This window comes from Carcharhinus amblyrhynchos, chromosome 2 (genome assembly GCF_965287045.1).
Source record: "Carcharhinus amblyrhynchos chromosome 2, sCarAmb.v2.hapA, whole genome shotgun sequence".
NCBI classification, from domain to species: domain Eukaryota; kingdom Metazoa; phylum Chordata; class Chondrichthyes; order Carcharhiniformes; family Carcharhinidae; genus Carcharhinus; species Carcharhinus amblyrhynchos.
The window spans coordinates 141,252,747-141,279,587 of record NC_137325.1 but is presented as its reverse complement, the minus strand read 5'-3'; the positions used below and the strand labels follow the sequence as shown (position 1 = coordinate 141,279,587).

Here is a 26,841-nt window from a genome sequence, read left to right as displayed (position 1 = left end):
GGTTAGAGCACACAAATACTTTACACAAAGTGAGGGTAAGTTAGCTTAGATGGCTAAATACGGTGTTGAATGATGCCAACAGTGTGGGTTCAGTCCTCCATCAGCTGCGATAGTTGATGGAGGGCTGCCTTTTTGCCCCATGCTTGATGCAAAGTGATGCCCCTCAAGCTACATGCCTCCATTAGGAGGATACATCTGATCTCAAAAACCAAACCTAATTACCACTAAGCAGTCATGGGTGAACATTTTTGAACCACAACACCAGGAAAAGCATCCGTAGATACTGAGAACAGGTTCTGAGCAGTAGAACACTCGGTGAATTTCAGTACTTGTCTGCTGCTACTAATGGCAAGAGCAATTCTGAAGTGACACAAGAACAGTTCTGGCATGTTTTTATTTTATTCCATTCTGAAAGCTGCAAAATCAAGGGAGAGTGGAAAGGGCAAGCCTTTAATCCATCTCCTTGCTCCAAAAACCAATTCAGATTGAATCCAATTCATGGACCCCACAAGAGACATCCAAGAAACAACATTGTACCTGATCTTGGGCTTGATCTGACACTGAATCTTAGTCAAAAAAAAATTGTGTATTACCCTCAATATCACAAATTGACTGTTTAATACAGGATACTTTCAGAAAAGGGAAATTGAGGTTAAATGTCATCACTCTGGTTTATTTAATAGTTGAAACTACTTACGGTGACGTAGCTAATTTGTGTGAATCTGCATACTAGTACAGATGATGCAGCATTTTTAAAATTCATTCATTCTGACCACTGTGGATTATGCTTCTTGCAGAAAGTCCCATACGAGTGGATTGCTTTCCTTATAAACTCTCGTTATATCTCTGCTGTGCGTTGTAGCCAGGTAGGTCATGCCTGCTTAGCTCATTCTATTTGTCAATAACTAACTGCAATCCTAGGTGCAACAAAGATTTTGGATGTGTGTGGAGGAGGTGCAGCTTCTTCAGACACTTATCCCATTTTCTTCATTTGTGTCAAATAAGCCAGGCATTTTCCTAGTGATTTTGTAGGAAGAGGAGGAAAAATTAGGGATTGAAGAATAGGAGAAATGATGCTTAAAGTTTTTCCCCAGAGAAGTTTGGAGAAAGTTGTGAAAAAGTGAACAATTATTCACTGAACTTTTTATTTTAATTGCTAATTATCACATTTGGAGACATTCATTCTTCCTCCTTTTTATCATGCTCTTTTGTCCTCTTTCTTGAGTCATATTCTAGCCAAGAGCTCAAGCTTATTTTCCTTTGGAATTCTGGGGACATTTAAAATTTATTGACATTTTCTTTTAATTGAAGAAACAATAAGTTGCTTATTTTGGAGTGTTTACAGCATACTTGAAAAGGTCATTGCCATAGAAACAGGTGCTTAGCCCTCAGGAGCTGAAGTGCTTGGAAAGTGATGAATTATTGAATTAATGTACTTGGTGTGTCAGTGTCTGGTTTGCGAGTTCAGCTGTTCATATCTTTCCAGCCAGTGAAAGCTTCTATGGTTAAAATAGTTCTACAGAAGCACATGGCGGAAGTGGATGTGTTGCTTTTTTAAGAGAAACAATTTGTGATATTTTAAGCAGCACCACTTTATTTTGCAGATACTCAAATTCTAGCACTTGCATTGGGATTAAGGCGCAATATGATTTAAATAATACATAAAATTTTTTCAGTATCAACATCATAGCTTGAAAGTGAGAGGGGGAATGTTTAAAAGCAGTGCAAGGGGCAAGTTTTCCTCGAGCAGTGAATGCCTGAAACGTGCTGCCAGAGGATGTGGTGGAAGCAGATTCTATAACAGTGTTCAAGAGGATCTGGATAGATGCATGAGTAGGCAGGGAATAGAGGGATGCAGTGTGTGTAGCGGCAAGAAAATATTAGATCTGAGAGACATCCATGTTGGCACAGACTTGGTGGGCCGAAGGGCCTGTTTCTGTGCTGTACTGTTGTTCAAAGGAGATTTGCCAGTCTAATTTCGGGGATGAGGGGGTTATCCTATTAAGAGAGACCAGCTCTTATAGAATAGCTGGGTCTCTATTCTTTGGAGCTTCGAAGAGTGAAGGGTGACCTTATTCAAACGAAAATAGATCCTGAGAAGCCTTGACAGGATAGCTGGTGAGATGTTTTCACTAGTCGGAGAGTCTCGGACAAGGGGACATGGCTACAAAATAAAGGGCTGATCATTTAAAATTGAGGTTTGTAGAAATTTCTTCTCACAGAAGATGGTGAATCTCTGGGATTCTCTGCACAAAAAGGTCATGGAGACTGGATTGTTAGAAATACTTCAGGTAGTAATGGATAAATATTTGATAAGATCGAGGAATAGAGGGTTGAGGGGAATGGCCCAGAAAAGGGATCGAGGCCAGCATAGATTGTATTGAATGGCAGGACAGGCTTGAAGGGACCTGCTTGCTTACTCCTGCATCTATCACTTTGTTCTGAAGTTTCAGTTGGGCTCGGAATGTGGCACCCTTGCGTGTATTGGAAGCTACATAATTAATACACAGGGCCATGTTCTTTGCAGACTGAAAGAATATGTACACTTGTGCTTTTTTCAGCTAAACAAAATAAGTGACAGTCATTTGCTGACTCATTCCTCAGAGCAATGCCTTGACCACTTGGTCAAACTGCCTGTTTTTAACTTTCAAACAATAGTTAGCAGTTGACTGTCAGTCACCTGGTGCACTCTCCGTGGCAATGCCTCTGCTTGCCAAGCAATCAGCACTTTCTTCTCTTAGAGTATAAATTGTTTTCCCTTGTATTGGTATTTTTGCAAAGCGTTCTGACGAGTGCAGACAAAATGCTTCATCATGTCTCTTTTCCAGCAGTACTCAAGTTCTGTACTACCAAACATCTAAATTAACTAGACTTGCCTCTCACTGGTGTTTGTTGGCCCTTGTACATAAGTTGGTAAGATGTGTTTTACTAAGTAACAGTCACTCTACTTCAATGGCTTGTGGACGCAAAACAGCGATACAAGTTATTTGGTTCAGGGAATATCTTCAGTTTTGTTTTATTCTGTTCCTGGAAGCATCTTGCGAACAGATGCTGTCCAGAAGCCATTAATAAAGCAAGGCTGTAAGTCTGTGCATAATTTTAAGATCTTTCGCTGAGGAAAAGCATTTCAGAATTTCTCCTTCAGTTGATTGAGGCAAGGGAAATTGCAAAGGATTGTAAGCTGCTTGCAAAGAAAGCTTGTTCTCCTTATTCACAACACCTGCAATTGTGCAACTAACTGCTTCTGACATTTAACTTTGTACTTCCTCCTAGCATTGATTCTGTATTTACATGTGCCTGTTCTGAAAACCTGTGTCGTTCAGAGGGTTCCAGACATCTGCTAAACCGAGAGTAGCTACATAGTTGAAATATCCTTCACTTGACAGCTCAAATTGCCTTTGATTAGAATAGAGGGAAATCTGATAGAAATAGACTTATGATCTGAAAATAAGCCCCAAAGTCAGGACATAGGTGTAGCACAACCAGTGTTGCTGTGTGTAACAGACTAAGGTCAGAGCTGGCAGCTCAGAGCTCGGTAACCCTCGGTGTTGTGGGTTAGCAACAGCATTAAAATTGTATGTTACCAAAGTTTGTCGTCTCGTGGTCTGGGTCAACCCTTCTTCCTCTTTCAACATTAAATCAAGAAATCAATATGGTTAAGTGGGAAAGTGTTGAAAGATATATACCCCAATGTAACTATATATAGGCCGTCTGTATTCCAAATGCCTAAAGCAGGGTTATATACTTACACTTTGAACAGAACATAAGAATGGAATCTTGCCACCCTGTTGGGCACCCAAAAAAATCTCCCTGACCATCTCTATCCTGGAGCTTGATGGGACCTCCACCTTGGATATTGCTACTTGTTATTTTCCTGCAACCACCTCCTCCTTCCGCACTCCATTTACATAAAAACTATACCTTTGACTCTTCCAGTTCTTGCAAATGGTCGTCAACCTGAAACATTTGTTTCTCTTTCCACAAATGTTTCTCGACCTTAGTGTTTCCAGATTTGATGTTCTTTATTTCAAACTTCCACACATAAAATGTTTTGCTTTCGTTTGAGATGAATACCAGGTTATCTGTTTTTGATTGAGGGACGCGTTCTCCAGGAAACTGGGAGAACTTGGTCCTTCTAAATAATACCATAGGGTTTTGTTTTTGTCTTTTTAACTGCAATGTAAAAGAAGTCATGTACGTTCACATTTTTCTATTCCATTGTTATCTTTAAAAAGTAGGGAATTGATTTAATTATTCCTTGTGGTTGTGGTACCGGTTTCCTTTCACCTTTTGTCTGCTTCATTCTAAATCTGATTCTGTGAGCTGGAGAGCTCACTGCATTGTTTTACACAGCATGTTTTGTAAGAAATTGGGTCAGCTTATAGGTGGGCGGAAATACGCAGCTGCTTGTGTTGTACTAGATGGGCAGTGTTACTTCCCTTCAAATTTTCAATATTTAACTGATAGCATGCAGTATTCCAGTTCTGCTGATCGTGACAGAGCTTCTAGCATTAAATTTTCACTTGTGTTTTTTTTGTATTGCTGCATGCACTAGCTGACAAGGAATCTTAAAGTTCTTCTCTGTATTGCAATATAAATTACATGGCTAGGATGTTAATCTAATATTTAAACACTGTCAGCCCTGCAGAACTTGGAAACGTTGCACGAATTTAAACTTGCAATACAAAATATGCAAGATTGGGAGCGTTCATCAAAGAACTCCCTGAGAAGCTGGGTGAAATATTAAATTAGCTTTGAAGCTCCAAAGGTTTTCAAAACAAAATAGTGACTGTGTTTTATTCATGGCTTACTTGGTCATGCTGATCTGCCATTTTTAGCATTCAAATTCTGTGCAAAGTGCTTTTGAAGTGCTGGTTAAGATGGTGAATTGCTGATGTGCTGTAGGGTAGCTTTGTACAGGGTAGCAGAGGTCTTTTTTTAGAAAATTGCATTTTGGAAAATTGAGTACTCGTTTCTTACCCTCCCATCATGGGGAGCTGCCTGTTGAGCCCTGGTACTCGGTTTCCCAGCACCAAGTTGTCATTGTATGTTAGTGGCTGGCCAGGAAACTGTGATTGAAAAAGGCATTGCAATTGAGCCCAATCGTGTCCTCATGCAAAACCTACAGCGACATTTATGTTTTCAAGTAGGTTGCCTAATCGGGAGTGGGAATTCTGCCTCATTAATTTTTCCTCACCTTCCTGTCCTCCTTGTCCTCCCCCCCTCAGCCCAAGAAGAAAATGTGTTACCCCACTATTCAACATAATGTAACATTGTCTTTTTAAAATGGTTATCAAAATGAGAAATGGTTTCCTTCATAGCATAGTCATCTTCTGAGAACTCAACTTTATAAAACCGTACTGATCAGTCGACCAGAGATTTGCTGTTGATTTAACATTAATAATGTAAATGTATGTTGATGTACTTCACTAGATCTGTTATATGGGAAAGATGCTCACGTTGCTTTGATAAAATAACCCATTTCTCCAATGTCTGTAACCTTACACTAATTTTGAGTAAGTGACACATTGGTGAAAATGTAATACAATAGCCCTGAAACTTGCTAGACTTCACAGTCAAATTAAAATTCGATAGTAATTAGTTGAAAAATTAGCCCCACAAAAATAGCAGTTTTATTCTATTTTGTTTCAGAGCATTTGAAATCTAAAAGGCACGTTTAAAATCCCTGCTCCCTGCCTTGAGATCATGAAGGAGTAAGGATATTCAAAGGACACACTGATCACCGCAGACTTGCTCAATAATAAATTCCTGAAGTATGCTGCACACAATGCACTCTGGAAAGTAGCGTTAAGGTTAGACTTTTAAATTCTTTTCATCTGGAGACTATCAGTCATAAGATGCTAACTTTTAAAGGCTGGGAAAGATGTGACTGGTTTCGCTAACTGTTGAGTGCAGTATTTTTAATTATTACTGGTGTGCGGTGGCATTTTAATATCTTGTTACCCTCTGGGCAAACACACCATCTGTCTATCTATGCTGATGTGTTGTCTTGGAGTTGGGAATCCGAGCAATCTCTTTTCTTCGACCAGTTCTCTCTCAAAATGAAATGAAAGGGGTAATGGATTTCTTTTTTGAAGCATGGGCATCATTAGTTTAGTTTATGTTGTGAATTTTTATTTCTATTTGATCTATACCCTTAAATCTCACATCCTTCCACGTGTCAAAAGGGGAAATCCTGATCAATTTTTGGTTAAATTTTCTGGGCAAGGTGATTCTAAATATAATCAAAAACTCTTTTCATTTCCAACCTTGATCCAATGTAAGATGAATATGCAGCCAACGTTTTAGAAGATTGATGTTGCAAGTTAAATCCGGCTTTGGAGTCAAAACACTTAATTGGAGGAAAGCCAATTTCAGTATCTTGAGAGCTGACCTGCCCCAGATACGTTGAAATGAAAGATTCACAGGTAAAACTGCAATGAAATAACGGGCTGCCTTTAAAGAGGAGAAGCTTTGGGCACAGTTGAGGTACATCCCTACAAGGGGGCAAACTCGGGCAACCAACGTCAGGACTTCCTGGATGATGAAAGAGGTGCGATGAAAGGGGGAGGGGGACTGGACTGAACAGAGGGGAAGTGATAAAATCAGAATGGGAAACAAAAATCAAAACAGAATCCAGAAGTGTCTCAGAATCAAAACTATAGTAAAACGACATAAAGAGGAGGGCTGGAACCAATTAGGGATAGAAAGTGGATCTATCTACGTTAGGAAGGAAAAAGGCTTGGCTTATGTACTAGGTTAGTATTTTGCATCTGTCTTTGCAAAGGTGAAGATACTGCTGGATTCCCACCGCGTGAGAAGGTAGTTGAGATATTGGATGGGTTGAAAATTGACAGAGGAAGCATGAGACTATCTGTACATAAAGTTAATGGGTCACCAGAGTCAGATAGGATGCATCTGAAGATGCTGAGGGAAGTAAAGATGGAAATTGCAGAGATACTGGCCATAATTTTGCAGCCCTGCTTGGATTTGAGGGTAGCCTCAGCTGACTGGAGAATTGTGTATGTTGCAGGACAGGCTGCAAGGTTAAGCTCCACATAAAGTGCCACATAATTGACTTGCCAACAAAGGAAAAGCTCATGGAATTAACAGGCAAGTGGATACAAAGCTGGCTGAGTGGCAGGAAACAATACTGGTAAACAGTTTGTTGGACTGGAGAAATGAGTACGCTGGACCCATTGATCGGTTTTAGGACTACTGCTTGTTGACTATTAAATGATTCGGACTTGGTGTATAGGGCATGTTTTCAAAATTTGCATATGAAACAGAACTTGAAAATACGGGCAGCGTGGTTGGCACTGTTGCCTCACAGCACCAGGGACCTGGGTTCAATTCTGGCCTCAGGTCACTGCCTGTGTGGAGTTTGCACATTCTCCCTGTGTCTGCATGGGTTTCTTCTGGATACTGTGGTTTTCTCCCACAGTCCAAAGATGTGTGGGTTAGGTTGATTGATGCCCAATGGGGGATTAGCAGGATAAATGAGGGTTACAAGAATAGGGCTTAGGTATTACTGTGGTGCAGGCTCGATGGGCCAGATAGCCGCCTCCTGTACTGAGGATTCTGTGAAGAACTTGAGGGGATTAATGTTTTTCAAGGTTGATGCAATGGGTGACCACGTGGCAGATTAACCAGTGCTGAAAAATGCAGCTAGGGCATATGAGGAGAGGCAATATAAATTAAATATTACAATTATAAGGGAATGCTGAAACTGGGAGACCTGGGCATTCATGTGCATATTATGGGAGACCGGGAAGGTTGAGAAAGCGGTTTTAAAAGTACACAGGATTGTAGGCTGCTTTGAGAGGCATTGAGTGCAAAAGCAAGGAAGTTATGATGAATGAACCTTTATAAAGCATGGGTTAGGCCTCAGCTGGAGTATTGTACCCAATTCTGAGCACCAAACTTTAGGAAGGATGTGAAACAATGCAGAGAAAATAATGACATTCGGCTCAGGGAAGAGGGACTTTAGAAAACCTAGGATTGTGCTCCTCAGAAGTTGAGGTCGAGAGGAGATTTGATAGTGCTTCAAAATCTTGGGTCTGGACCGCAGAGGGAGAAACCGCTCCCATTACCAGAAGGGTTAAGAATAAGCAGGTACAGTTTTAAGGTGATTGACAGAAGAACCAGAGGTAACGTGAGAAAAAACTTAATTATGCAGCGAGTGGTTAGGATCTGGAATTCTTCTTTATTCATTCATGGGACGTGGGTGTTGCTGGCTGGCTAGCATTTATTGCTCATCCCTAGTTGTCCTTGGAAGGCATCACAAATGTAGGCCAAATAAGGATGACAAATTTTCTTTCCTAAAGGACAATGATGAACCAGATGGGAACATAACATAAGAAATAGGAGCAGGAGTAGGCCATCTAGCCCTTCGAGCCTGCCCCGCCATTCAATAAGATCATGGCTGATCTGTCGCTGCTCAGTTCCACTTTCCCGCTTTCTCCCCATAACCCTTAATCCCCTCTCTTATCAAAAACCCATCAACCCGCGTCTTAAAAATATTTAGCGAGGCAGCCTCCACCACTTCAACGGGCAGAGAATTCCAGAGATTCACCACCCTTTGAGTGAAGAAGTTCCTCCTCAACTCCGTTCTAAACCGCCCCCCTTTTATCTTGAGGCTGTGCCCCCGAGTCCTACTGTCTTTTTTGAGCGGGAAGAGTCTCTCCACCTCTATCCTATCCATCCCATTCATCATCTTATACGTCTCAATGAGATCTCCCCTCATTCTTCTAAACTCTTAACGAGTACAAGCCCAGTTTATTCAGCCTCTCCTCATAGCTCAACCCCCTCAACTCCGGTATCAGCCTAGTAAACCTCCTCTGCACTCCCTCCAAGGCCAAAATATCTTTGCGCAGGTGCGGCGCCCAAAACTGCACACAGTACTCCAGCTGCGGCCTCACCAATGCCCTATACAGCTGCAGCAAGACCTCCTACTTTTATATTCAATCCCCCTCGCTATGAAGGCCAGCATCCCATTTGCCTTCCTGACCACCTGCTGCACCTGCAAGCTGGGTTTTTGCGACTCATGCACAAGGACCCTGAGGTCCCTCTGCACCGTCGCCTGCTGCAGTTTTTCGCCCCGTAAGTAATAGTCCTTCCTACCATTCTTCCTACCAAAGTGGACCACCTCACACTTGCCAACATTAAATTCCATTTGCCATTTCCTGGCCCATTCGCCCAGCCTATCTAGATCCTTCTGCAGACTCACCACACCCTCCGCACAATTTGCCGTTCCCCCAATCTTGGTGTCATCAGCAAATTTCGACACCCTACACTCGGTTCCCTCCTCCAGATCATCTATATAAATGGTAAAAAGCTGAGGCCCCAGCACCGACCCCTGGGGCACTCCACTAGTCACCATCCGCCAATCCGAATAGCACCCATTGACCCCCACTCTCTGCCTCCTATTTGACAACCAATCCTCTATCCACGCTAACACCCTACCCCCAACTCCATGTCCCTCGACCTTCTGCAATAACCTCTTGTGAGGTACTTTGTCAAACGCCTTCTGAAAATCTAGAAGGACCACATCCACCGGCTCTCCTCTATCCACCGCCCTAGACACATCCTCATAGAACTCCAGTAAATTTGTCAGACACGACTTCCCTTTAATGAAACCGTGCTGCGTCTGCTCTATCAAGCAATTCCCTTCAAGATGCCTCGCAATTTCCTCCTTAATGACAGATTCTAACATTTTACCTACCACAGACGTTAAACTAACCGGCCTATAATTCCCCGCCTTTTGCCTGGCACCCTTCTTAAACAACGGCGTAACATTAGCCGTTTTCCAATCTTCCGGCACTTCCCCGGAATCCAGCGACATCCGGAAAATAACCACCAAGGCATCCACTATCACCTCCGCCATTTCTTTCAGAACCCTCGGATGCATTCCATCCGGTCCTCTTCGTATAATTTCTAAACAGTCTATTTCCTGTTGTATCCAACCCTATCTGATATTTTCCAACCATTCCATTTTTGACCAATTGCCAAAGTGAGATGAGGGGCCCCACATCCTCACACACTAAACATTTACTTTCCCAAGGAATAATTCAAATATTTAATTTGTGCTCTCAAGCAGTATTCTGCTTTTTCATATTCCCAGCCGCAATCTGCCACCTATACACCGTCCCTGCTGTGATAAAAAGCTTGTGATTTAAAGCTTTGCTGTTCCAATCTGAATTATTCTGAGTGCTCAATATTTCGCTGCTTAGCTTACTTATTTATACATGTATATCTTTATGGATAACTGCTTCATCAATATTACTAGATAAAGGTAATGTTGTCTAGGTTTTGTGGATTAGCACGGGGAAATGTGCGGGGTCATGGGGATAGAGTGGGTGAGTGAGTGACTCCCTGTCAGATGGGCAAAATGACCTTCTTCTGCACTGTAGAAATTCTACGATTCTATGATAAAGTCACCGCTGTCTATGATGGCCATAGGCTGCTCTCCCCTCAGATTACACATCCTCAATATTAACTGCTAATAAAGCAGCCAGCATAATCAAGGACCCCACGCACCTCAGTCATACTCTTTTCAATCTTCTTTCATTGGGAAAATTATACAAAAATCTGAGGTCACATATCAACTAACTCAAGAACAGCTTCTTCCCTGTTGTCATCAAACTTTATTAAGTTGATCTTTCTCTACACTCTAGCTATGGCTGCAACACTATATTCTCCACTCTCTCCTTTTCTTCTGCCTTATGTATTCTATGTACAGTATGCTTTGTCAATATAGCACGCAAGAAGCAATACTTTTCACTGTATACCAATACATGTGACAAGAAATCAAATCAAATATGACCTTAGTTGTGTATTCACCATAATAACTACCAACACTATTAGCAATTGGGTTATAATGCCTGCCAATATCAGCCTCGTAGCTGAGCACTGTGTTGCATGACAGGTTTTCTTACTATCTGACCGCAGGTCCAGTTGTTCAAGTGAGAAATGCCAAACAAAAATGTTACATAAGACTAACCAAGTATCAGCATGCCATAACACATATTTTATAGTGGCTGTTCAGCTCTGAAGTTCTTCATTATAACACAAACAATAAATGATCGTGAATTCTTGTGTTTAAAGCAAGATTTATTTTAAGAACATAAGAACATAAGAAATAGGAGCAGGAGTAGGCCATCCAGCCCTTCGAGCCTGCCCCGCCATTCAATAAGATCATGGCTGATCTGTTGTGGCTCAGTTCCACTTTCCCGCCCTCTCCCCATAACCCTTAATCCCCTCTCTTATCAAGAACCCATCAACCCGCTTCTTAAAAATATTTAGCGAGGCAGCCTCCACCACTTCAACGGGCAGAGAATTCCAGAGATTCACCACCCTTTGAGTGAAGAAGTTCCTCCTCAACTCCGTTCTAAACCGCCTCCCCTTTATCTTGAGGCTGTGCCCCCTAGTCCTACTGTCTTTTTTGAGCGGGAAGAGTCTCTCCACCTCTATCCTGTCCATCCCATTCATCATCTTATACGTCTCAATGAGATCTCCCCTCATTCTTCTAAACTCTAACGAGTACAAGCCTAGTTTATTCAGCCTCTCCTCATAGCTCAATCCCCTCAACTCCGGTATCAGCCTAGTAAACCTCCTCTGCACTCCCTCCAGGGCCAAAATATCCTTGCGCAGGTGCGGCGCCCAAAACTGCACACAGTACTCCAGCTGCGGCCTCACCAATGCCCTATACAGCTGCAGCAAGACCTCCCTACTTTTATATTCAATCCCCCTCGCTATGAAGGCCAGCATCCCATTCGCCTTCCTGACCACCTGCTGCACCTGCAAGCTGGGTTTTTGCGACTCATGCACAAGGACCCCGAGGTCCCTCTGCACCGTCGCCTGCTGCAGTTTTTCGCCACGTAAGTAATAGTCCTTCCTACCATTCTTCCTACCAAAGTGGACCACCTCACACTTGCCAACATTAAATTCCATTTGCCATTTCCTGGCCCATTCGCCCAGCCTATCTAGATCCTTCTGCAGACTCTCCACACCCTCCGCACAATTTGCCTTTCCCCCAATCTTGGTGTCATCAGCAAATTTCTCATCTTCCATCTGATCAAAATAACTAACTGCAACAGGTGTCAGCCTGTCTCCCTGACTTAGAAAAAAAAACCCAAAGTATGCTCCTAAAACGGTGGCTGGAACACTGTAAATGTATACAGCCATTTGTTAAATACAAAAGTGATTGCTAATGAGAACAAATGATACGACAATTTCTGTTTGTGTACCATCTCTAAATGTAGTGAAACATCTTCGGGTGCTTCAGTAAGTCATGTAAGGAATTATCAAGATAAGTGAAGGTTTTAAACACTGTCTTGAAGGAGGTTAGAGATGGGAGAGATTAGGGAAGAGGTTCCAGAGTTCAGGTCCTTGGCCGCTGAAGACACAGCTGCCAAAGTAAAACAAAATTAAAGTTTATTTATTAGTCACAAGTAAGACTTAGTGCAATGAACTTACTGTGAAATTCCCCTAGTCGCCACACTCCGGTGCCTGTTCAATATGCCTAACCAGTACATCTTTCGGACTGTGGGAGGAAACCAGAGCACCTGGAGGAAACCCACGCAGACATAAGGAGAATGTGCAGACTCTGAACAGTCAGTGACCAAATGGGAAATGGAACCCGGCTCCTGAAGCTGTTCTTGAGTCGTACCAACCGACTCAAGAACAGCTTCTTTCCTGATGCCACTGGGCTTTTGAATGGACCTACCTTGCATTACGTTGATCTTTCTCTACACCCTAGCTATGACTGTAACACTACGTTCTGCATATTCTTGATTCCTTCTCTATGAACAGTATGCTTTGTCTGTATAGTGCACAAGAAACAATACTTTTCACTATGTTAATACATGTGACATTAATAAATCAAATGAAATGAAACGAAATCAAATCTAATCATTGAGCCACACCTAAAACAACTGGAGATGGGGGAAAATCTCAGTACCGGAGGAGCACAGCTTAACTCAGAGGGGAGGGTAAAGCTGTCGGAATAAACGGAGGGAGGGTGAATTTGAAAGAAAAAGGAATGTGAGAGTACAGAGCGCCAATTCAAGTGGCTGATACCAAACTAAAGCTTAGCTGGAAATTGCCCAATATGTTTCAGTGACATTAATACCAAATTGTGCTCAGTTTGCGCACCATTTCAGTTCTTCCTGTGGTGAGTATAGTTCTGAAATTCTCCTTTGAATCAATGGTCATATTTAAAATTGCTATTTCCTCAAGGTAGGAATAAAAGAGAAGATCACGCCATTTTTTGTCAAAGGAGAAATAGTGATTTATTACTTCTGTTTGAGTAAACATCAACAGAATAATTCTTCTCTGCAGCTGTATCTACATTTTAACAAAGGCTACATTCCCAAAGTTCTCCATTGGCAGTGAAAGTGCTCCGGGAGTCCTTGAAAGCACAATTTTCCATGACGGTGAGCCACCACAACATGATAGCAATGGCTCAGCATGCAGCATACTCACATGCATTTCAGCAAGTTGCAAAATTGGTTATTCTCCAGACACCTGAGCCCAAAACAGCCTTGGCTGTCGATCCAGATGCGGCACTGAGGGGGTGCTGCACCATCGACGGTGCCGTCTTTCAGATGAGACTTCAAACCAACCCGGAGCGCTTCCAGCACCTGCCCATTGAATCTGGACAGCAGTCGGTGTGAAGAGGCTGGAGGGTAAATAGGGCAATGGTGGCAGAGTGTTGGTGGATGGGCGATGGGTTGTGGGGGGGGGGGGGGGCGGGGGGCGGAGTGGTGGAGGGGGAAGGGTATGTAAGATTATGATCAGGGGACGAGGGGCAACAAAGGGTGAAGGCAGCCAAGTCACATAGTTCTGTAGTTCCACACTAATAACTCTGCAGAAAGAACTTCACAGAATCACAACAGCTTTACAGCGCAGGAGGAACCTATTTGGCTCAATGAATCCTACAGGCTTCTCTGAAAGAACAGTCACATAAACAGATTTCAAGACCTCGGCATCCCAAAGCAGTTAACAGCTATTGAAGCACTTTTTTCCCTTTTGCAAGCATCCCGATTTGATTAGTGGACAATTTATGCACAGCAAAATCCCACACAAACTTACACATTGAATGGCCAGGAGGTTTGTCAGAGTGGTCGATTAGATGGTTAGGGCATTTGCGCATAAAGCTTCAATTTGCTGAAAGGTGCGTGTGCGTGCGTGTGTGTGGGCGGGGGGCGGGGGGTTGCAAAAAGGCAATAGCAGTAGCGGACACCACCCCCCCCCCCCCCCAACCCACTCCCTGCCTGCCACCACCACCCACACATACACGCACAGGCACGCACAGCATTAAAACCTCAGACAGTATCTGAACTGTACATCGTGACTGGGTTGCATGATCCCAAAACCCCAGCGGCTGCAGTCTAAGGGGGGGATCTCTTCCTGAGGATTCACCAGCTCAAACTCAAAGTAGCTGAGCATGAGGAAGACAAACTGCTTGATCTCATTGGTGGCAAAGAAGCGGCCAGGGCACATGTTGATCCCCAACCCCCAGGGCACGTGGTAGTATTTCAGCTTCTTGCCACCCTTGTAGAACTCCGTTTTCCTGCTGTTGCTGTCTGGCTGGAGGAAGCGGTCGAAGCGGAAGGTGTGCGGCTCTGGGTGGATCTCCGGGTCCATGTGTGACGACAGATAAGGGAAGAGCGCCACCCGGTCGCCCTTCCTCAGCCAGTACCGGCTGCCGTCGGCCAGCTGGAGGCTGATGTCCTCCATCACGGCTCGGACCAGCATGGGGGCGGCGGATAGACGGAGGCTCTCGTCCACCGCACTGTCCAGCACCGGGGTCCTCAGCAGCATGTCCCGGGTCAGGTTGATGGGTGGGGACCCCGCCTTGGCTTTCTGGCCTGTCTCACGTAGGATCTGGTCCACCTCAGCCTGTACCGCTTCCAGGGCCTTGGGGGTGTGGATCAGGTACAGCAGGAGCCAGAATGCCGAGGGGCCGGTGTTGCCTTGTGATGCCCAGAGCAGCAAAAACATGTAACGGCTCTGCATGTTCGCGCTCACCCCTTGCTCCATCATCTGGCGCAGGCGCTCGGAGACCCACCTGCTGATGTTGTCCCGGGTGGCCGTTTTCTGGATGGAGAAAATCTCCCAGAACATTCTCTTGAGCCTCTCGGCCTCCAGCTTCTTCTTGGGCGGCAGGACGTCAAATGACAGGTTGGGGAAGAGGCGGTCGTACTTTCTGAAATGATTGAAGATGTAGTCGGAGTGTTGGCAGTCGTGCTGCTGAGCCTCTTCCTGCTGATCAGTCCCAGTGGCTGGCGTGTTCCCAAAGAGGGAGAGGTAGCTAGCCCTGAACAACACGTTGTAACAGAAGTGGAAAAGACTGTCCTCCTTCCACTGGGAGGCCTAGGCTGTCCCCTGGAGCATCAGCTTCTGCAGGTTGCCCATCATGACTTGGGTCAGCTCCACCAGCCCATCCCCCATCAGGTGCTTGTTGCTGGCAGCCTTCAGCAGGTAGTGGTCCTTAGGTTGTACATGGTACCCGAACACCCTGGCCACCAGCTCCCCTGCAAATTTCTCAAAGTCCAGCTTGGTTTTGGGTGCCTTTGTCACCGTGTCATAGGACAGCGGGTCCATCAGGAAAGTGATGTAGTAGCCTCCCAGTTGCAGGGTGAAAATATCCCCGTGCTTCTTCCACATCTGCTGCAGAAACTGCGCCGTGTTCCTGCGGAAGGGCAGGACGTGCCCCAGCCAGGGCAGGTAGCCGGAGTCTAGTGGAGGCTCACCGGGGCGCCGGCGCCTGAAAATGCCCAGACGGTAGAGCAGGCTGAGCAGGAGGACGGCTAGGGTCAGGAGAATGGGTAGCCAGTAAGACATTTCGCCACTGCTGCTTGCTGCCTTCCAGTCGCTTTGCTGCTTAGCATCAAACCCTCACTGCCTCTCCCAGCCTAAACTGAAATTCCCCTTTTGTCACACTTTAAGAGGGAGGAGTTTTTAGCTCATGACTCATTGCACTAAAAGCCATAGCAGATGTATTCAATAGCTATCTTGTATTTCACAATGGATTTCTATCATCTTCCAGAACTCTTGTTTGGCACATTGCCAGCTTGGGAATAGTGACAGTGGTCTGAAATTTTCAGATGCAGGCTCTCAGTGCTGTGGTGGACCAGAGAGGAAGTAAAATTGGAAACCTTTAGTAAATATTTGGGTGAGCACTTGGAACATCAGAACATTTAAGGATACGGGACAAGGGCTGGAAAATGTGAATTGCAGCAACTTTTGTGGCAATTACTGTCGGTGCAGACTTGGTGGGCTAAAAGGCCATTTCTACTGTGTATGACTCTATGGCTGGAATTTTTCCATCATGATTCTGGGGGCATGCCAGTTTCCTTCTATGTAAATATAGAACCTTTGCTGGAGTAAAGTATCCCAAGGCACTTCATAGAACCGGAATCAAACAAAACTGCCACCTAAATTAAGGAGGCATTTATCATTGAATCCCTACAGTGCAGAAGGAGGCCAGTTGGCCCATCGAGTCTGCACCAACCACAATCCCATCCAGGCCCTGCCCTCATAACCCTACCTAGTCTCCCTGACTCTATGTGGCAATTTAGTATGGCCAGTCAACCTAACCCATGCATGTTCTGGGCACCTGGGTTTGAATCCCACCAGATGGTAAAATTTGAATTCAATTAATATTTGGAATTAAATGTCTATTGATGATCATTGTCAGAAAAACCCATCTGGTTCACTAATGTCCTTTAGGAGATCTGCCTTCCTGACCTGGTCTGGCCTGCATGTGACTCCAGACCCATGTAGCAATGTGGCTGAATCTTAAAATGCCCTCTGAAATGGCCTAGCAAGCCACTCAGTTCATGGACAAATAGCGATGTACAACGGCGGCATCCCTATCCCATAAAATAATACATTTTTAAAAGCTGATGATCCATTTAAATAACACTGGTGGTGGGAAGGCTGATCATTTCTTGGCTGAATGTATGTTGAGTTGCGGTAGGTTAAGAGATTAGTTGAAGTGTCGAGCTCTAAAATGGCAACAAACCATCGTTGCACTTTGGCTGAGATCATGATCTGCCTGTATGTTAGATGTGAACGTGTTAAGCCATTTACTAGCGTGGCCTCTTGGGTGCTTTGCATCAGAAGTTACAGGCACCATTTTGGAACCTTATAAGGCCTCAGGGGCTGCCCAGTGGCACAGTGGTTAGTGCTACTGCCTCACAACGTTAGGGACCGGGGTTCGACTCCTGGGTTGGGTCACTGTCAGTGTGGAGTTTGCACATTCTCCCCGTGTCTGTGTGGGTTTCTTCCAGATGTTCTGGTTTCCTCCCACAGTCTGAAAGACATGTTGGTTAGGTGCATTAGCCTAAACTGATTGGCCTGTAGTTTTTAGGTTTATCCTTCAATTGCTTTGTCATATTTTTGTTGTACCTGCCTATTTTTCTGTCATTAATTCCTTTGTCTGCAGTTGCATGTGAACGTACCTGTTACATTAGGTCACACTGTGATTAACTGGCCACTGGTTGGTGCTGTATATGGTTTCTCCATGTGGGTGTAATTGTGAGAGTTCAACAGCTAAATTCTCCTTCAGTGTCCCCGAACATGCGCCGGAATGTGGCGACTAGGGGTAACCTCATAGCAGTGTTAATGTACACTTACTTGTGACTAATAAACAAATTTTACTTCGCTTTACAAAGCTACAGGCCAGTCAGTTTAACCTGGGAGATGAACAGCCACTTGGGAAGTTTGCAGTTTGATTTAGGAAAGGTTTGTTGAGGCAAATTGTGCTTACCAAACTCGATTGAGTTTATTGATAAGCAGAAGATTGATGAGGCCAGGGCAATGTTTATGGGCTTCCTCAGGGTGTTTGAGAGGGTACCACAGAATAGGCATGCCAGCAAAATCTAGGCCCGTGAAATAAAAGGACAATGGCAGCACAGATGCGAATTTGCTCGACTGACAGGAAACCAGAGAATATCGGTGGACAGTTGTTTGGTCGATTGGAGGAAGATATATAGCAGTGATACACAACTTAGGCTAGTGAGTGGGTTGCATGTGACCATCGGTTGTCCACCATTGATATGTATAGAGAGGTTCTCAGGGTTGGTACTAGGGCTACTGCTCTTCTTGATATATATTCAAGACCTAGACTTGGGTGCACAGGGCGCAATGTCAAAATTTGCAGATTGCACAGAACTTGGAATTATTGTGAACAGTAAGGAGGACGGTGATAAATCTAAAGGGGCATAGGCAGGCTGCTGGAATACAGGATGGATGTGAGCTGCAGGTGGCACGATGGCAAAGTGGTTAGCACTGCTGCCTCACACTTCCATGGATCTGGGTCCGGTTCTCAGCTTCAGTCACTGTCTGTGTGGAGTTTGCACATTCTTGCCACGTCTGCATGGGCTGAATGAGGAACTTCCTCACCTGATGAAGGAGCACTGCTCCAACAGCTCGTGATTCCAAATAAACCTGTTGGACTTTAACCTGGGATCGTGAGACTTCTTATGGGGAAAGAGGTCCATCTAGTGGCAGTAGAACAAAACAACCACAAACTAAACAATGTCTGTAGCCCCTTTTCGTACAAAGGTGGATCGAACGAGTGGGGATAGAGAGAGAGCTTCTGTTATGGCTGAGGAAGTACCTTTATCACCCGCAGACAAGTAAATGATCATGGACACACTTGGTCCCCTTCACAGACATAATAAAAATTCAGCTTTTTGGGAGCATATGGACAAGATAAGGACTATATATCATTTAACACTGGATGATGTAAGAATATTGATGAAAAGAAAGTTAGTGGGACCAGCGTGGGAAATGTTATCTGAAGCATTGAAAGATAGAGAGTGGATAACACAGGGAGGAACAAATGATGATGGGAAGTATGCAAATTACAAATGGGCCCTGAAACAAGCATTAGGGACAGGGACTGCAAATTGGGTTAGGGTAACCTTAATGAGGCAAAAAATAGACAAATCAACGGAAGATTATGCCGAAAGAAAATACCACGCTGTTATGGTACGAAAGTTATAATTTTGCAGGAGACTCAAGAGAGTGAGAGAATGATTCGGTATACAACAAGATTAGGTTCACACTTCGTACCTTTATTTATCCTTACTTATCTATCCTTATTTATCTATGGTATACAATTACATTATACATACAGTATTAAGCACTCAAAAAGAAGAACAGCTACAATTACAGTTTACAGACGGTATTAAGAAGAAGAGTTACGTATATTTACCATCAGGACTGTGCCTTCATCCTTCCAACGACTGGGGAGCCCATTTCAGTCTCGGTGAAGGACCAACACGTTGTCCCGATAACGACCGGGCGATGCGCGCTTATCCCACGGTTGAGCGTCCACCGAGACAATGGGAATCCCCCTTTTTAAAGGCTGAGGAATGAGTTGATCAGGCTCATTCCTCTGCTCTGATATCCAATCAATGACAGTCCTGAGAGTGTTCACGCGCTGTTCCCGAGTACTTCACGCGATTACGTGAGTTACTGTGCATCACCTTTATTTACTTGCTTGTGCAGTTTGGCACGTATACCTTTGTTTATGTACGCAAATTGGGCTTTTATCACCTTAAGAACATAAGAACATAAGAAATAGGAGCAGGAGTAGGCCATCTGGCCCTTCGAGCCTGCCCCGCCATTCAATAAGATCATGGCTGATCTGTCGTGGCTCAGTTCCACTTTCCCGCCCTCTCCCCATAACCCTTAATCCCTTCTCTTATCAAAAACCCATCAACCCGCTTCTTAAAAATATTTAGCGAGGCAGCCTCCACCACTTCAACGGGCAGAGAATTCCAGAGATTCACCACCCTTTGAGTGAAGAAGTTCCTCCTCAACTCCGTTCTGAACCGCCCCCCCTTTATCTTGAAAAACTGCAGCAGGCGACGGTGCAGAGGGACCTCGGGGTCCTTGTGCATGAGTCGCAAAAACCCAGCCTGCAGGTGCAGCAGGTGGTCAGGAAGGCGAATGGGATGCTGGCCTTCATAGCGAGGGGGATTGAATATAAAAGTAGGGAGGTCTTGCTGCAGCTGTATAGGGCATTGGTGAGGCCGCAGCTGGAGTACTGTGTGCAGTTTTGGGCGCCGCACCTGCGCAAGGATATTTTGGCCTTGGAGGGAGTGCAGAGGAGGTTTACTAGGCTGATACCGGAGTTGAGGGGGTTGAGCTATGAGGAGAGGCTGAATAAACTAGGCTTGTACTCGTTAGAGTTTAGAAGAATGAGGGGAGATCTCATTGAGACGTATAAGATGATGAATGGGATGGATAGGATAGAGGTGGAAAGACTCTTCCCGCTCAAAAAAGACAGTAGGACTAGGGGGCACAGCCTCAAGATCACCTTGTTTGCTTATGTATGTAGTCTGGTACATACACAAATAGGGCTTTGTAAGTTTTAGTGTTGAAGAATCTTTAATGTGTTTTTGGATTGTATTGAGTGCCCTGTTAACATTCTGTGATCTAGGAGGCATTGTTTCACGGACCAGACATTGATTACTTCTATTACATTCGGCCCTTGGTCAGCGAAGCAATGCATCATACACTGCTTGTTGCTTTAATTTTTGTAAATAACGACAAATACATATATTACTAATAGTTAAGATAATAATGAATACTAATACTATAACGATAGGATGTATTAATATATTCCACATTTGTTGTGCGTGTGACGACCATCCTTCAAATAAAGACCACCATGAGTGGGCAGAATCTTCTTCAATAATTTTACTAAGGTGCTTCAATTTTTGTCCCGCTATTGCGGTTTGAATAATTAATTTGGTAACGTTATGATAATGTGTTTTGGCCATCTGCTCCAACTGTTTGGATTGATTTAAAATTTGCTGTTGATTTTCTAAAGAAATGGAATAATCTGAATGAAGCACATCCCACTGTATAGAGGTCATTGCATCCGTCGTGGAATAATTGGTTAGGAAGTAAGTCCGATTATGCCATGACCAAATATAAACTTTTTTGACACAACCCGAATAGGGATAATAGGGTAATTGCGGATGCGGGTTCATAGTGGCCACACACAGTGTATGAGGCCCTACTTCAAACAAAGTGTCTTTCGGGTCCTGGTGTGTCCATTTACACACGCCTTGTCCTTGTAGGCACAAATTATCATATCCTGTTCGTAATGAACAAATACGACCTCGGTCTGTCACATAGCAATCAGATATATCATATGTATGATAGGTATCAATATTTAACCACGTTCCTCGTAATTGCAAAATCCAAAATGCCCCTTTTGCAATAATTGGTACAGTATGATATTGACACATGCGATCATAATTAGATACATTATATTGTTCCCATATACCAGAACAAAGAATATCATTGCACATCGTTTTGTCTGCATGTAAGGTTATCCATAATACAGTCGAAATGTTCCATATTTTCCTCCATTCATGGTAATTACCCGTAGTCAGTAATCGTTGCATATTGTGTAACTGTAGTTTTACGTATACTTCCTGTATGTTACATTCAGTCCAGTTTGCCCATTGAGATAGATTTGTCCATTTGGCATCCGAACCATTGGCCATATTTAAGAACAGTTTGGCAGCCAACATATCCCATTGTGCTTGATGCTTTTGTGACTTCAAACCCTGTGGCATCCAAGCAGCCGTGAGTGTAGTCATGTCATTCACATGTCGTCCTACGCTCGCTAGTTTACTGGAGACAGTTTCAACATCAATCGAATTTATCAGTCCTATACCAGTTCCTGTTATACCCAGTATGGCATCATACCAGGCACGTTTTGTTCGACATTTTGGCAAAGGTGGGAATACCATCTGCCATTTCACTAGGGTATGACGTAAAGCGTCCCCCACCAATTCACAGGTATGAGGTATGGGCACTACATGAGCCATAAATGTTTTGGGTTCTGACACCCAAGGTATTCGCACTCCATATGCGCCTCCCCCTTTGATTACAGTGGCGTTTAAAATCTCTAATGGTCTATGATCACTTGTTTTATGACGGAAAGATTCATTCCATTTGGTCTCTGAACATGTTCGGTTTGACAGCCATCCTATACAGAGGGTTACATTGGATGTTGTAGTTACATTCAACTTTCCCTTACACTCTACAATCGGTTTTTTACAATAACATCGATATGGGTCGGACCGGTCCTTCATCCTGGTAATATTACACTTCGACTTAATCCTGTCCATTATGCAGTAAACTTCGCAGTTTCTTCCGGGTCGCACATACAGTATGGGATCGCAGGTCTGTTTGGCAGAACAGGTGAAATTATCCTGTTCTCGTTGTTTGTCCTTTGTCGGCCAAGCGCCCCACAACCCTGATCCCATAACTGCCTCCTCACCGGGGGTCCAGGCCTGAGCACTCAGGAATTCCAAGCAGCACAGCAGCAGTGGTAATAGTTGCTTCATGATTCTGTGTAACAAAAAAAACCCGCACATGACAGGTTAGGATTCCCGTAAATAACATTTGTTAGCAGGGACGTTCACCCATTTCTCCTCTCCTGGTTTCATTATAGTTACTGTGTTATCATGTCCTTGTGCTATAACCTCGGCGGGAACCGGAGGTCCCTCGGATTGTTCTACCCACACCTTAGCTCCTGGTTTGTCTGTAGAACCAAATCCCCCTTCTCCTTTGAAGGTAATTTGTGTCGGCTTTTGGATTTGCTCTAATGGTCCCATGTGTACAGGTTTTATCAAGACTTGAGCAATACGGTCCCCAGCTTCTAAAGGGATCGGTTGGTCAGACAAATTATGCAATACTACTTTTATCGTGCCCTGATAATCGGCATCGATCACTCCAGCCATTACAATAACCCCCTTAAGGGCTAGGCTAGATCGCGGAGCCACCTGTCCATAAAATCCTTTGGGGCACTGTATACCTATCCCAGCCTCAATTACAGTGTTCTGCTGCGGGAGAAGAGTGACCGCATTAATAGCGTAAAGATCAAGACCAGCTGCTTCTGGTGTCCCTCTTATAGGCATTTTTGCGGTATCATGCATCAGCCAAATTTTAACAGGATGTAATATGTTTTCTGTTTCTACATTCTGAATCTTCATTCTGAGGAGAGGAGTCTGTCCCTTGAACAAAGGGCGATTATTTAACCGCATGACCGCGTCCTCCAAACGGAATCGCCACCTAGCCAGATTATTTCCCTCTCCCCCTTTTCGAAGTTGTTGCTTTAATAGCCCGTTCATTCATTCAATTAATCCTGCAACTTGAGGATAATACGGAATGTGGTAGATCCATTCTACTTTATGGTCATCGGACCACTCTTTAATCCGTTGACCGGTAAAGTGGGTATCGTTATCAGTTTGAATTTGCAACGGTATACCATAATATTGTTCTATCAGGTGTAGGGTTTTCAGAGTTGCATTCTGATTAGCATGCTTTGAAGGAAGAGCTATCAGAACCCCTGAATATGTATCTACTGCCGTACAAATGTATTTACATCCTCCACTTTCCGGTAAAGGACCTACAAAATCCATTTGCCAAATCTGGGCTGGTTCCTTTCCCTTTGATAACTGACCCTTAACTACTTGTGGAATTCCCTTCTTCTGATAATGCTGGCACACAGTGCACTGGTGAGCAGCCGTGCGAGCTTCATCCATACTAATACTGATTCCTCGATCAATCGCCCAATTATATGTGGCTTGTGCTCCTAGGTGTCCACATTTTTCATGAGCCCAATTTGCTGCCTGTACTCCCATTGTTGATGGTACCTGTACTTCAGCTATTTTAGCATGCTGATCAGCAGTAGCATTATGCAATGCTTCAGCCGATGTTCGTTTAGTATGCGCACTTACATGAGTCACAGTTGTTCGCACTATCTGTACCTTTTCCCATATACACTGCCATAAGTCTTTTCCCCAAATTTCTTTACTCCGGATAGTCCACTGGTGTCGATACCACGTAGTCATCCACACCACCATCCCATTCGCAACTGACCATGAGTCAGTATAGAGATGGCATTCCCTTATTCCTTCCTGATCTAACACCATAGTAACTGCCTTTAACTCTGCCCATTGACTACTTTTCCCCTCACCCATTACTTTCAATAACTGGTTCAGAGCAGGGTTATAAGCCACCGCTTTCCATTTACGCTTTCCATCTATGTACCTGGCGGAACCATCCGTAAACCAGGCGCGCTGTTTTTCCCCATTTGTCAATTCCTGATATAGCTTCCCCCATTTTACCGGAGATTCTTCCATGGGAATAACTTCTACCATTTCCTCACCCATTTCGGGAGCTTCAGCAACTTGTTCATGTAAGGCAGATACTCCAGTAGGACCTGCTTTAGCCCTGTCAGAGATGTACCATTTCCATTTTAATATACTGGCTTCTTGTGCCCCCCCTATTCAATGGGTACGGGGGTTACTCTGTATCCAAGTCATGATAGGTATCTTAGGTCTGAGTAGCACATCTCGCCCAAGGGTTAATTGCTCTGTTTCTACTAATGCCCAATAGCAGGCCAGGAGTTGTCGCTCAAAAGGAGTGTACCGTGAACCAGGATCAGGGAGCTTCTTGGACCAAAATCCCAACGGTCGCCGCTTACCCCGATCCTTTTGCCATAGACTCCAATTGGCGTAAGTGTCTGTAGCTGATACTTGTAATTCCACCGGACCCTCTACCATTGGTGCTAAAGATACTGCTTGTTGTATCGATTCTTTGGCTAATTCAAAGGCTGCCTGCTGTTCCTGTCCCCAGGTAAAATCATGTTTCTTCCGGGTTACTCTGTACAACGGACCTAATATCTGGGACAAGTGAGGAATGTGTTGTCTCCAATATCCAAACATTCCAATAAACTTCTGGACATCAGTCTTATTCTGAGGAGTGGCAAACCCTAATATCTTTGCCTTAGCCTTCAGCACTATCTCCCTTTCCCCCTTATTCCATTGTATCCCCAGGAACTTTACCGTCTGTGCCGGCCCTTGCACTTTGTCGGGGTTAATCTCCCACCCTTTTTCCTTCATGTGTTTTATTAGATAATTCAGTTGCTGTTTTAACTCGTCCTCACTATTTCCCTGTATCATTATGTCATCGATATAATGCAATAGTTGCATGTCTGGAGGAAGGTTCACTTCATCCAGATGTTCAGCTACTGTGCGATGACAAATTGTGGGGCTATGCAAGTACCCTTGTGGCAATCGGGTAAACGTATATTGTCTCCCATCCCATGTAAAAGCAAATTGTTCCTGTCTGTCTTCTGGTATTGGAATGGTAAAGAAGGCATTTGCTAAGTCGATGACCGCATACCATTCTCCCCCTTGTGCCTGAATTCGTTCTATAATAGATATGGTGTCCGGCACAGCAGCCGTCAATGGCGGTGTATGTCTGTTGAGGGCTCGATAGTCTACTGTCATCCGCCATGACCCATCTGATTTTTTCACCGGCCAGATAGGGTTGTTCCACTGTGTGGTTATTCCCCGTAAAACTCCGGCGGCTACATAATCTTTGATCGTCTCTGTTATCTCAGCATGTCCTCCAGGAATCTGATACTGCTTTAATTGTATTACTTTGGTAGCTATAGGGATAGGGAAGGGGGGCATTTTTACTCTGCCTACTTGTACTGGCCGGGCTTGGATACTCCCCCCAAATTTGTAACACCCATCTGTTAAGTATAGCGTCATTCCTCGTAAGATGTCCATTCCTATTATCCATTCCCGAATAGGTGTAATCAAAACGGTGTATTCTTTGGTAGGGAGGTTCCCTATTCCCAAAATTAGTCGAGTACTTACGGCTCTAATGGATCGTCCCCCAATCCCCGCAATGAAGACCAAAGCCCTGCAAAGTAAACAGCCGGAAAGAGCCTTGGCATAGGAAGAACAGTCAGTTCCCAAGCTCAAAACTTGTTAAAAGAAAGATTACTGCAGATGCTGGAATCTGAAACCAAAAGAGAAAATGCTTGAAAATCTCAGCAGGTCTGGCAGCATTTATAGGAGAGAAAAGAGCTGACATTGAGTCCAAATGACCCTTTGTCAAAGCTAAAGTGCATAGAAAGTGCAAGATATTTATACTCAGTATGAGGTAATAAAAGATGAATCTTAGAGAGACATATGGAAGTCCTGTTGGAGAGAAGAACAGTATTTCTTCAGGACATGCATTTCTGCAGTGAGTTTAATATTGGAACAAAACTTGTTATGTGTGTGGGAAGAAGGGACATATTGCCAAAGACCGCCAAAATAAAGCAGGAAGGAGTTTTAAGAGACAATTGTGGTAAAAGCAGTCATATTGGGTGAAAGGGGGAGGTGATGAGAGACAAGCACCAAATAAGGTGAATGCAGTTAGTAACATCAAGAATCCTGGAGGTAGCTGATCTGAAGAGGCAGCAGTATTCAAGTTAACCGCAGAGGAACTTTGTAAACTATTGAACATGAAATTACAGCTAGCGTCCCTAGAGCCTGATGATGATGTGGGTCTCTGGATGTATGTGCCGGCGACGTAAGCAAAATGCAGACTGAGGATCTGGGGAGGGAGTATGAAAAGCTGGGAATGGAATTAAAAAGTAGAACCGACAAGGTGGTTATCTCTGGGCTACTGCCTGAACCGAGTGCAGACGGGCGTAGGGTTGACAGGATTAAGGAAGTGAATGGGTGGCTCAGGGATTGGTGTGGGAGGAATGGGTTTGAATTTATGGGGCATTGGCACCAGTATTGGGGTAGGTGGGACCTGTTCGGGCGGGATGGGGTTGGTCTGAACCGTGCTGGGACCAGAGTGCTGGCGAATCGAGTAAAGAGGACTGTAGACAGGGCTTTAAACTAATTAGGGGGGGGGGAGGATGCGAGGGTAGGTGATGTTACGAGGTCTAAAGTTAAGGAGAGGGTACAGGTAAGGGAAGAGGCCGAGGATGTCCCAATAATA

The 26,841-nt window shown here is 44.2% G+C and overlaps 2 protein-coding genes across 5 annotated transcripts in view; one reads left to right on the top strand and one right to left on the bottom strand.

Moving 5' to 3' along the window:
* The window catches only part of nktr (natural killer cell triggering receptor), a 236,414-nt gene that overhangs the window by 48,417 nt on the left and 161,156 nt on the right, over positions 1 to 26,841 (top strand). The window contains exon 2 of one of the 4 annotated variants that reach the window (XM_080213503.1): positions 5,653 to 5,813. The exons of the other annotated variants lie outside the window; for them this stretch is intronic. The gene's annotated coding sequence lies outside the window, so the exon portion shown is untranslated. The remainder of the gene's footprint in view (positions 1 to 5,652; positions 5,814 to 26,841) is intronic. 4 annotated transcript variants of the gene reach the window in all.
* On the bottom strand, positions 14,293 to 15,894 carry LOC145361718 (5-beta-cholestane-3-alpha,7-alpha-diol 12-alpha-hydroxylase-like). The gene is given in 1 exon segment (XM_080217645.1): positions 14,293 to 15,894. A coding segment is annotated over 1 exon segment (1,530 nt). The 5' UTR covers positions 15,850 to 15,894; the 3' UTR covers positions 14,293 to 14,319.